A 12,804-nucleotide genomic window follows, 5' to 3' on the forward strand; every position below is an offset into this window, starting at 1 on the left:
TGGAAAGGGCAAAAAATTGCAAATTGTATATCTGATAAGGGGTTAATATCAAAATATATAAAGAGATCATAAAACTCAACATCAAAACCCCATACAATCTGATTTTTTAAATGGGAAGAAGATTTGAATACACATTTTCCCCAAAGAATGTATACAGATAGCCAACGGGTAAATGAAAAAATGCTCAACATCACTAATCAAGGAAATGCAAAGCAAAACCACAATGAGATACTACTTCACATCTGATAACAGTTATTATTTAAAAGACAAGAAATAACAGGTAAATAGATGTAGAGAACAAACGTATGGACACCAAGGGGGGATGGGAGGGTTGGATGAATTGAGAAACTGGGATTAACATATATACACTAATATATATAAAATAGATAACTAATGAGAACCTGCTGTATAGCACAGGGAACTCCACTTCACTGTACAGTAGAAACTAACACAACATTGTAAGACAACAATACCCCAATAAAAAAAAAAAAGAAAGAAATACCAGGTGAGGATGTGGAGAACAAGGGAACTCCCATACACTGTTAGTGGGAATGTAAATTCCTTCACGGGTAATGGAAAACAGTATAGAGGTTCCACAAAAAATTAAACATAGAACTACCATACGATCCAGCATTTCCACCACTGGGTATTTATCTTAAGGAAATGAAAAAAGTAACTGGAAAAGATATCTGCACCCCCATGTTCACTGCAGCATTATTTACAATAGCCAAGACATGAAACAACCTAACTGTCCATCAATGGTGAGACAGATAAAGATGATATATATATATATATATATATATACATACACACACATACACACATAAACACACACATATATATATATAAATATATACACACACAACTGAATATTATTCACCCATAGAAAGAAGGAAATCTTGCCATTTGCAACAACATGGATCGACCTTGAGGGCATTATGCTAAGGGAAAAAAGACAGAGAAACACAGATACTGTATGATCTCACCTACATATCGAATTTTTAAAAAATGAAGTCACAGGGGCTTCCCTGGTGGCGCAGTGGTTGAGAGTCCACCTGCCGATGCAGGGGACACGGGTTCGTGCTCCAGTCTGGGAAGGTCCCACATGCCGTGGAGCGGCTAGGCCCGTGAGCCATGGCCACTGAGCCTGCGCGTCCGGAGCCTGTGCTCCGCAACGGGAGGGGCCACAACAGTGAGAGGCCTGCATACTGCAAAAAAAAAAAAAAAAAAAAAATGAAGTCATAGATTCAGAGTACAGATGGGTGGTTGCCAGAGGCAAGGGGTGGGGATGTCAAAGGTACAAACTTCCAGTTATAAGTCCTGGGGATGTTATGCACAATATTTGCTAAGATAGTAGATCTTAAAAGTTCTTATCACAAACAAAATATTTATAACTGTATGTGGTGATGTTAACTACACTTGTTGTGGTGATCAACCTGTAATATATACATACACTAAATCATGTTTTTTTAATAAATTTATTTATTTTTGGCTGTGTTGGGCCTTCATTGCAGTGCACAGGCTTCTCATTGCGGTGGCTTCTCTTGTTGCAGAGCACGGGTTCTAGGCGCACAGGCTTCAGTAGTTGTGGCTCGCAGGCTCAGGAGTTCTGGCACGCGGGCTCTAGAGAGCAGGCTCAGTAGTTGTAGCACACGGGCTTAGGTGCTCCATGGCATGTGGGATCTTCCCAGACCAGGGCTTGAACTCTTGTCCCCTGCATTGGCAGGCGGATTCTTAACCACTGTGTCACCAGTGAAGCCCTAAATCATATGTTTTACAACTGAAACTAATATAATGTTATGTGTCAATTATATTTTAATAAAAAAGAAGAAATTTAACTGAGAAAACTTATTTAAAAAAATAAGAATACCACAGTAATAACCGCTTCAGGCAAAATGAAAATTAGTCAAACTCCAGGGTGAAACAGGATATTTGCATAGCCTCAAATTATCTCCCTCAAAATATTTATTAACATGGTGGTTTTAACATATGTCTACAAACTGTGATACTCTTCTCTCCAGGTGTATCTCTATTTCCCTCCCCTTGTGTGCTGGACTTCTTCTAACAGAGTACAGAAAAGGGAAAATAGTAACTTCAGAGTGGAGAAACCTGACAGACACAACCTTAACAAGTCATCAAGGTTAACATCACCACTAATAGTTGCTGATATCACGTACTCCTTGATATGCCACAAGATGCGCACTTCACCTCCACCGTAGTCTTACCAAATATCCTTAACTCTTGTTTAAGCATGAGAAAACATCAGGCAAATGTAAATTGAGGGCCATTCTACAAAATATCCAACTGGTACTCTTCAAAAGGATCAAAGTCATAAAAAACAAGGAAAGACTGAGAAACTACCATAAACCACAGAAGACGAAAGAGACATGACTGCTAAGTGCAATGGGGTATCCTGGGTTGAATCTGGACATTAATTAAAAACCTGGTGAAATCCGAATAAAGTATATAGTACAGTTAGTAGTTTTGTACCAATGTGAATTGCTTAGTTTTGATAAATGTACTATGCTATGTAAGATGTTAACACTAGGGGAAACTGGATGGAAGAGTATAGAGGAACTCTATCTTTACAAGTGTTCTATAAATCTAAAATTATTTCAAAATAAAACATTATATACATATGCTTTAAGAGTAATTTTTAACCATTCCTTTTACTTCTTTAGCTTCTATTTCCATTCCGTGTCCCTACTCAAATTGATCCTAATGTAATTATATATTTTTGTATTTAGAAGTTTTATTCACCATCCTTAGCACACTTCTTGGCAACATCTGAACTTTTTAATCTCTTGTAAGCAAAAGTTTCTAAATACTAAAGGAAAAAAAACCTAGACTGAGTTATCATTACAGTTATCAACGAGCACTTGATCAAAATGTCATAATCAACACATTTTGATAACCACTGAAGAATATGCTGCTTTTATTGAAAATGCACTACTTAATGAGTGAAATGATGCTGTTTTTTCTCCCAACTAACCCACGTATTTGTGGATGGATATTACTTCTTGCTATAATGAGGTAGCACACCATCAATTCTGTTATTTTTTCTATTTTTTTTTAAAGTGAGTTAACCCTTGAGAAGCCCTTCCCACGTAAAGAAGTAGAGGGTCAGTTAAATTTTGTTATAACAATCTCACTCAATTCCATGAGTTAAATGCCAAATCTTGTTTAGTAAAATACTAGTTAAAATATTTTCAACGGTCTCTCAGCAACACCTCCATCAGAGCCTCCTTCAATTTTCACAAGAGCAAGGAACTAAGGACAGGCACACTGGGTTTGCCATACCTGTTTTCAGGACTATTCCTGGCTTGGCCCCATGTGAAGCTTCTGCAAGAATCCAGGGTGGTTTTTTTTCCTGTAAACAATAAAGACACTGTGAGGCCAAACCCTGTCCACAGGGACCTTCTCAGAGTATAACTGGGGACAAAGCGAAGGGTTTCCTTTAAACTACCCACACACACAGGTAGCCCCAGGGCTGCCGCCAAGAATCCCAGATAAGGAGACCCCATTCCAGTGCTGTGTCAGGATGGAGTGGGTAGGGGGCAGGTGTGCGTAGAGGGCGTCGGGCAGGGGAGCGAAGGAGCCGAACTGCTCAACGTTACCGGTGTGCTCCAGCAGTCACAGCGGCCAAAGGGCCTGGATACCCACGTTCGGAGAGCAGGGCGCTCATCCTGCTGCCTTAAACGTGCGCGACATCCTGTGGCGTCCCGACGCTTAGCGACGCAAGCCGTGGAGCATGGCGGGCACGCGCAGGCGCAGGCGCGGGAGGGGGGTGGGCAGTAGCGCGGGCCTAGGAGACGGTTGGTGATTGGATGAGGCAGGGCGCGGGGTCATTAGTCCCGGGCCTGCAGGGACGCCGCGAGGCAGCCTTTTGAAAGACGCAGCGCAGACCGCGTGGTTGTCAGGCCGAGCCGTCTGAAGTGAGACGTTGAGGCAGGGAGGAAGAAGCCATGGCGTCGGCAGGGGACGGCTGGCGAGCACCCGGCCTGCGGCTCGGTCAAAGCTGCCCGCTGGCGGGGTCTGGCCAGCAGGGTGAGAAAGACAGTTTTGGTGGGTGGGTGTTGGGCTGGGACTCGGGAGGCCGCCAAGGGGCGGGCCGCTGCGGGTCTCAAATGTATTCTTTTTGTTGCTGTTTTTCCTGACACCCGAGGAAGGGCTTTTCACCACGGACCACCTCGTCCCTTCTTTCCTCTTTGTAGTCGTGCTTTGGGGAGGGATTTAGGAGAGATAGTTCTGTCACCCGTAAAACTGTAGGCACAGAGCAGTCGTGACATCAGTTAGAGATTTAGTGCTTGTCATGTGTGTGTAAAGGCCGCTTATGGGAATACGGTTGGTTTCTATTTCAGAGTATTTTTAGTTTACGTAGTACTTTTTTTTTTTTTTTTTTTTTTTTTGTCTTCTGCCAACTTTCTTACAATTTGTAGGTGAGAAAATGTCTGGCCACGATGACTGGTTTCAGAGTTCTCGGGTCCCTAGCTTTGCCCAGATACTGAAAAGGAACTTGCCAGTTCAGCCATCAGCCCAGACGGTAACCACACCCACAGGATGTTCCTCGGAAAGTTACAGCCTGTCGAACAGGGCATCCAAGGTTACGCAAGTGACGGGTACAAATTCTTTTACATTTGCAATAACGCCTACGTTCTTTAAGATTCTGAGATCGCCAGTTAGTTTTGTTGAGCCCCCAGTTTAAATGTTTCCTGGATATATATCCATTTACCTGTGGCCATGTCCCAACTGAAACTTGGATTTGACTCCCAGCACAGTAGAAATTCTTCCCCTGGCTACTGACTTAATTGTTCTTTACCACTTGGGTGTACAACCACTTCCAGTGTGTCTTGCCTTTTTGAGGTGAGGCTGTGTCACCCCTTCAGGAGAGAGAACTGGATTTATACTGGTTTCTATTCCACATATCACTTAGCAGAGTGTTAAGTGTAAAGCAGGGACAGACACACTAAAAATTTGATTGAATTCAATGTGAAAGGTAATATGAAATAGTGAATGGGAAGCAGAAACTAGGTTCTAGTCCCAAATCTGTCTTAATACATTTTAGGCCTTAGTGACATCATGGGTAAAACTGGCTTAGAGAGCCTCTGAAGACCTTGACATCACTGAAATTCTAGGATTCTTTGATATCAATTATATGACAATGATAGCACTTTGCAAAATAGTACTCTAAAAGATATATACAGTAACAAGTTACACTTCTTTAGTAGTAGAAACTCATTGTTAATGAAAAACACATGTGACTAAATGTGTCTGGAACACCTTCCATTTTAGGAAAGGGTTTGGTGCTTTTGCTTGTCTCATTATTCTTTTTAATTTAACCATTTGACAAGTGTAAACATCTTTAGATAATTTTCTGGAACCATTGCTCTCCAAAGGTCTTTCATCTATTTCAAATCCTCTCCTTCCTCTGAAAGAAATGCCTAAGGAATTTATAATGAAATACAAGCATGGAGAGATAAATCCTGTATCAGCCTTGTATCAGTTTGCGCAAACGCAGCAGGTTCAGCTTGACCTTAAGGAAACAGTAACATCAGGCAAGTGCGAAGTTGTATCTGGTTGTTCCAATACTAGAAAATATTTTCCTATTGAAAACAGCGTATAAGTGGTACAAAATTTATTATCTTGTTTATTTGCCTAATGTCAGGGTTAGATAATTGCTAGTATGTCTTGACAAGGGTACTTAAGAAATTTTTATGTTCATACTTCTTTAGCCTTTTGAGCCTCTAAATTTACTAATACAAAAGTTCTAAAATACTGAATTTTAATATTTTGTGTATGGCTAGTTTAACGGAAATCTCATCAGCCTTGTAGATTATTTTCAAGTGTAAGTAAGTACTTCTTATAGAATAAATATACTTTTGTAGGGATGTTGAATATTTGGACTCTGATGATTTTATGAGTATTCTGTGATGATGATGCCTAATGAAAATTATAGTCAAATTTGGCTTCTGAAATTTATATTTCAGAACCTAATTTTTATAAAGTATAAGGGAAAATAGCAGTTACCTGATTGATTCTCTGTCTGCAGACTTGTCTGACTAAATTTCTCCATTCTCTCTTAAACTGTCCCCTGCCAGAAGAACCTATTAGCACATTGGACCTGTGGAAGGCTACAGGAGTACAGATTAGTAAAAGATGGAAAGAAGTTTCTGATTTCTTAACCTTATGACTAGTGATTAGGAAAATTAACAGGTGACAAAAATAGGGTTTTAATAATGAAGTGAAGTTTTCCTAGGTTCTATCACTGTAGGTTGGATAACTTCATGTGATCAATACTATGGACTGAATTTCTGTGTAATTAGCTTTCTGCCACTCTTCTCAGACTGCTCTTGGAAAATGTAAACTATTGGTCACAGTATGAAAAAAACTTACCAGGGCAACTCTTCGCTGAACAAAGCAAAAACTCAAAAACACAATCCAGTGATTGTTAATGGTGTTCATTTTATGTGCATAGTACTAGCTGAATAATCTAATTCAGTAGATTGGGTAGAAAAACCAGAGTGTCAGTATTTAACAAGCTCTTTAGTATGGATTTAGATGATGATCAAGTTTGAGAACCTGGGGTAGAAACAGGATGAAGCTTAAAGTCTCAGCACTCTAACACAGAGTACTTATTAACAAATTTGACACATAATACCTCACAAATAAGAATCATCTGGGCCACTTGTTAAAAATATAAAACAGTCTCAGGTTTACTAAATTTGGATTGGAACCCAGGTGATCATGGAGGAAGGGATTTGGGAAACTGAGGTCATAGATGTTAGGAGGAGAACAGTTTACCCTGATGCAGTCTGGAGTTGCTTCTAAAATCTTGATGTACATCTTAAAGAAAAACCCAGCAGTTAATGGAATATGTAAGAAGACAAGATAATACAATAATAATGAGGCTTATGTGGAGTGACACTGTATGTAGCCATTTGTAACCAGAGTGGAGACTTAAGTTTCTTAAAGGCCTCCTATGGTCTGAATACCAAGTAAAACTTGAACCAGAAAAATCTTGGGCTTGTAAATTTAGAAGATGGTTCCATTTCATTTTTCATCAGACAAATATGAAAACTAGGTAAATGTAACTGTGTAAAGGTAATTTTTCTGGGAATTTTGGATGACTGGACAGTTCAGTTCTTTAGCATATCTTTTCTTCTTATTATTTACAGTTTGGTTTTCCTTGTAAATCCCCCCCACACACCGTAAGGCTATGATGGGTTGGATTGCTTATTGTGACTCCCTGATAGAAACAAGATTTCTTCAAAGGGATTCCTTCTGTTCCGGAGCTTATAAGAGTATCAGGGCACTCGGAGGGTAGGAGTTGTTCAACTTCATTGGTGTTGAAGTTTGAAAGAACAGACATGTTGCCAGAGGCTCCACATCTTCCCTCTCATTGGTCATTAGATAGATATTGGGATGCTTTCCATTGCCAGGAATTATACAAGGCACTGTCACTCTGTGTGTGACGTGTACTCTAAGCTGGCCCTATTGTTCATGCTGAATCTGGAGCCAAACTGGCTGCTTGAAGGATTCCTCAGAACTAGTTCAGGGGCCCACTCCGCTTTACTTTTAACCTGTATTGGCTCTGCAGAATAACTGGTAGGCTGAGATAGTTTTCTACAGTTGTACTGGGATGTTTTCCTATGTTACAGACATCTTTTGCAAGATCGTACTGTGAAGTATTACAGCATTCATTCTGAGTTATTTTTCAAGGTAATGTTATAGGACCATATTTTGCTTTTTGTGCTGTGGTGGATGGTATTCAATACAAGACTGGACTGGGACAAAATAAAAAGGAGTCTAGATACAATGCAGCAAAATTAGCTCTTGATGAGCTTCTACAATTGGAAGAAACTGAACCAAGAATTTCAGAAACATCAGGTAAATATTCTTGATTATAAAGTAGTGTTTGTAAAGTGTATCATTTTCCAGAAAGAGTCACCTGAAAGATTTATGTCAATGAAGAGTTACTTGGCAACTACAAGATAGAAGTAGCAGGATTTGAATAATTTTCTTCCATTGCTGATTGCTGACTTATTTAATAGTAGTTAAAATGCTCTTGTATATTTCAACACCAAAGATGTAAACATGTTGCTGAACTGTCTGATAACTTGTCAGATTGTAGATGGGTTTGAGTCCTGAAACTTAGCTTTCTCTGTAATTTATTGGATTCTTATTACGAACTTAACACTGTGCACTTAATATGTAGAGGTTTTTAATGCAATTTTTGTGACGTTTGCCTATGTTAAATTCGATAATGGTAGGGTTACTTGAGAAAATAAGGTCCTAAGGTAGCATAGCAAATAGGTTGAGAGTGTAAAGTCCAGAATTAGATTGCACAGGATTGAGTATTGACCCTGGACAAGACAAGTTGTTTGCCGCCTAAGCCTAAGTTTCATCATTTGAAAAATGGAGACAAGGATACATACCTACTATGGCTGTCATTAGGATTCAGTAAATAATGGATGCAAAGCTTATAACCAGTGCCTGGTGAACAGTAACATAATCAAATGACAGTGGTTCTTATTAAATATTAATCAATTTGAGGAAAATATATGTTAGCATAGTAACCAGTTTTTGTCAATATTCATTCATGTTAGATTACATTTTGGTTTAGCTATAAATGAGGCAACTTTAGTAAAGAAAAACATTTAAATTTGATTTAAACAGTGACAATAAATTCTAGTTAAATTCAAATCACCTTATGACTGGGCTTTTTTTGTTTGTTTATAACCTACTAATTTTAATATTTCTTTTGTAATACTTTCCTTAAGGTCGTTTTGTTCTTTCTCTAAGTTCAGTTCTTATTCCATATATTTTAATTTTTCTGTTGTTTAATTAAAACCATTATTAAGTTTTGATGTGTAGTCTTTCTCATTGTTTTCAAAATACTGATAGTTTGTCATAGTTTGGATTAAATAAGTACTTAGGAAAGTATTTTGTTAATTTTCATATTTCTGCTCACTGTTTTTTTAGATTTATTAATTAATTTTTTAGGGCTGGGTATGATAATTTTGGTGTCTTATCCATGCTGGCAGTTTATCAATGGAAATTCTTTATATGTGATTATTTTATAAGCTATCAACCCACCTAGGTATGTCCCCAGCAATATTTTCCCCATTTCTTTCCACCCGTCACATGCATTCAAATCAATAAATCTATGTTTTGAGGATGTGCTATGGTAAATACTAGGACTGTGATAACTTCCAGGGACTGTGGTAAATACTAGGAATCTAGAATCAAGTAAGACCCATTCTGTACCCTCAAGGAACTAAAATACTTTGTTGAAATCAAGTTAAAATATATCTACAGAATTTCCCACGCATCTACTTTAATTATCAGAAAATGATATTTATGATTGGCTTCTCATGAAAAATGCATTTCCCCTAAGGGTTTTCAATATTTATCTAGGGCTAGCAAATCTTTTGCCCTGTGGGCCACAGTTTTTAGTTTCTAAACATTTATCTTTTCCCTTTTTTGTGAAAATTAAAGTAGCATTTACCCATCTGCACTGATGCCACTTTTATATTCACCATTGTTTTCTCAAAAAGTGCCAATAGTTCCTTAATGATGACTAAGAGTTCTTTAATAAAAGGTTTTCTCTTGGCATAGAGCCTGGAAATAATTCAATTAGGTCATCTTTTCCCTTATAATGAACTACATTTTCTTCTTTAAAATGTTTGTCCTAGACAGCTGAGCTTAACTATTTATTTTTCTTGTGAAGGGATATGGAAGATAAGTATTGAGTATTTATTTCTTTTCTTTGCTATTAATGTTATATTTGTTTTTCTAGTCTCCTCCCTATTTATAATGTAAAATTTTTGAAACTTATTTTTAAGTTTTTCAAAATTCTGAACTCATCAGAATTATTTTTCATGTATATCTTCTTTCATATATTATACATGGTGTTTTTAAAAGTATATTCTTAGTTTTTTGTTAACCATATAAATACTTTTTTGCTCTGACTCTTCAAGAGCAGTATGATTAATGATATGTTAGGTTTTGAAAATCTAACACTCTTTCACACAGTGATTTAAGAATCTGGCTCTGTGTTTATTTTAGTTCAATACCCCTTAAAAAATCATTCAATAATGTGGTAAAAGTAACGTAAACTTTTTGTAATGCATGTATTTAAAACATAAAAATTACCAAGTTAACCATTTTAAGTGTACAGTTCAGTAGTGTTAAGTACATTCACTTTTTTGTGCATCCAACATCCATAACTGTTCATCTTGCAAAACTGAAATTCTATACTCATTAAACAGTTACTCGCATTCCCCCCTCCGCCAAGCCCATGGCAGTTACCATTCTACCTTCTGTCTATATTAATTTGACTACTCTAGGTACCTCATTTAAGTAGAATCATACAGTATGTGTCTCTTTTGTGACTGGATTATTTCACTTAGCCAGTTTAGCCATGTTGTGGCATGTGTCAGAATTTCCTTCCTTTTTAAGGCTGAATAATAATTCTATTGTATGTGTATACCACATATTGTTTATCCATTCATCTGTTGATGGACATTTGGGTTGCTTCTCCTTTTGACTATTGTAAATAATGCTGCTATGAACATGGGTGTACATATATCTCTTTGACACCCTGCTTTGAATTGTTCGGGTTTTATACCCAGCAGTGGAATTGCTGGGTCATATGGTAATTTTGTATTTAATTTTTTTGAAGAACTGCCATGTTGTTTACTGTAATGGCTGCACCCTTTTACATTCCACCCACAGTGCACAAGGGTTCCAATTTTTCCACATCCTTGTCAACACTTGCTATTCTTCATTTTTTTTGATAGTAGCCACCCTAATGGGTGTGATATCATGTCTCATTGTGATTTTGATTTGCTTTCCCTAATTATTAGTGATGTTGAGCATTTTTTTCATGTGCTTATTGCCCACTTGTATATCTTCTTTAGAGAAATGTCATACTCATGTCTTTTGCCCATTTTTGAATTGGATTGTTTGGTTTTCTTTTGAGTTTTAGGAGTCCTCTGTATATTCCAGATAGCAATCCCTTATCAGATATGTGATTTGCAAATATTTGCCCCTCTTTTGTGATTTGCATTTTTACTCTGTTAATAGTGGCCTTTGAGTCACAGAAGTTTTCCATTTTGAAAAAGTCCAATTTGCCTATTTTTTTTGTTTCCTGTGCCTTGCATCAGATCCAAGAAATCATTGCCAAGTCCAGTGTCATGAAGCTTTTTGCCCATGTTTTCTTCTAAAGGTTTTATAGTTTTAGCTCTTATGTTTGGGTCTTTGATCCATATTGTGTTAATTTTTGTATATAGGGTTAGCTGAGGGTCCAACTTCATTCTTTTGCATGTGGATATCATGTAGTTTTTCCAACATCTGTAGAAAAGACTGTCCTTTCCCCTATTGAATGGTATTGACACTTTTGTTGAGAATCATTTGACCACCTTTGTAAGGATTTATTTCTGCACTTTCTATTCTATTTCATAGGTCTATAAGTGTCTGTCTTTATGCCACTGCCACACTGTTTTGATTAATGTAACTTTTGTAATTAAGTTTTGAATTCAGGAAGTGTGAGTCCTCCAACTTTGTTCATCTTTTTCAAGATTACTCTGTCTGTATATGGTGTTTCAAAATGCAGACCAACTTGTACAGTCACATTTTCTTATTTATTGAAAGCATTTGTGCTTGATAAACAGGATTTAATATCTTTAGTTTTCATTTCACTTGATCCTCACTGAGTAGATGGAAAAAATCCATCTTTCTCTGAGTTTTTAAAGTTCTGCTTATTTAAAGTCCAGAGTGTATATATCTAACTATAGTCAACATTTACTTAACTAATGTGAACCCCAAGATGACATTGTCAGTCTTTCTTTGCTAATTTCTATGTTACAACGAGTTTCTCATTTTACTCAAAATGAGGTCCAGAGTAAGCAGTTCTGTTTTCTTTCTTTGTCTTTATGAATGATTTCTTGAGAGATATTGACTACTTTAGTTGAACCTTTGCTCCTGGACCCTTCTCATTTAAGCTTTCCTGATCTTTTATCCCTTTAGTTTAGTGTCATGTTCTTTTCTTTTTTTCCTGGATTTCCCAACTTGGGAACCAAATTGGAAAGCTATTGCAAAGAATGGGACTAAAAGCTTAGAAAACTTTGAATGAAGTATTCCCCTACAAACTACTCTGATAAAATAGCATTAAAATGGTAATTTTTTACTTACTAAATTTTTGGTAGAACATTAAGTTTAAATGTTTTACCTAGTATTATTGTAAATATAAAATTGTTCTTCGGCATTTAGAACAGGGTTTCATTTTAACCGTTTTTCAGAATGTTGAATCTGTTACAAAGCAAGCTATATAGTAGCATAAGAGTAGGGAACCCAGAAAGGTATTTGGTGTTCATAGAATTGATTTCATTATAGGAAAGACATTTAGCAAGGCTGAGCTAATGGATAATAGATGGCCTAGAGTTGGCAGAAGTATACAGAAAAGATAATCATTCTTGGATTGCTGTTTTATTACATAGTATTATGATACCTGCTCTTTGGAACATTTGATGTTTCATTTTTCCTTATGTTTTTGTTTTATTTACAGGTCCCCCTCCTATCCCTGCAGAACCTATTGTTTCGCCTGAACCAGTATATGTTTCAAAAGTACATTATGGTAGGAAAGTCCTTTATGATAATTTTTTTTTTTTAAGAAGACGTTGGGGGTAGGAATTTATTAATTAATTTATTTATTTTTGTTGTGTTGGGTCTTCGTTTCTGTGCGAGGGCTTTCTCAAGTTGTGGCAAGCGGGGGTCACTCTTCATCACGGTGCGCAGGCCTCT

General features: G+C 37.1%; 1 protein-coding gene across 2 annotated transcripts in view; it reads left to right on the plus strand.

Annotated features, from left to right (window-relative positions):
- The first annotated feature begins 4,447 nt into the window (after positions 1–4,447).
- Positions 4,448–12,804, plus strand: part of ADAD1 (adenosine deaminase domain containing 1) — a 46,284-nt gene continuing 37,927 nt past the window's right edge. For both annotated transcript variants that reach the window (XM_060088915.1, XM_060088924.1), the window contains exons 1-4: positions 4,448–4,619; positions 5,367–5,555; positions 7,720–7,887; positions 12,569–12,637. In XM_060088915.1, coding sequence (XP_059944898.1) covers positions 4,448–4,619; positions 5,367–5,555; positions 7,720–7,887; positions 12,569–12,637 — 598 coding nt within the window. The remainder of the gene's footprint in view (positions 4,620–5,366; positions 5,556–7,719; positions 7,888–12,568; positions 12,638–12,804) is intronic.

The sequence above is a fragment of the Mesoplodon densirostris genome, chromosome 1, assembly GCF_025265405.1.
Source record: "Mesoplodon densirostris isolate mMesDen1 chromosome 1, mMesDen1 primary haplotype, whole genome shotgun sequence".
Lineage (NCBI taxonomy): Eukaryota > Metazoa > Chordata > Mammalia > Artiodactyla > Ziphiidae > Mesoplodon > Mesoplodon densirostris.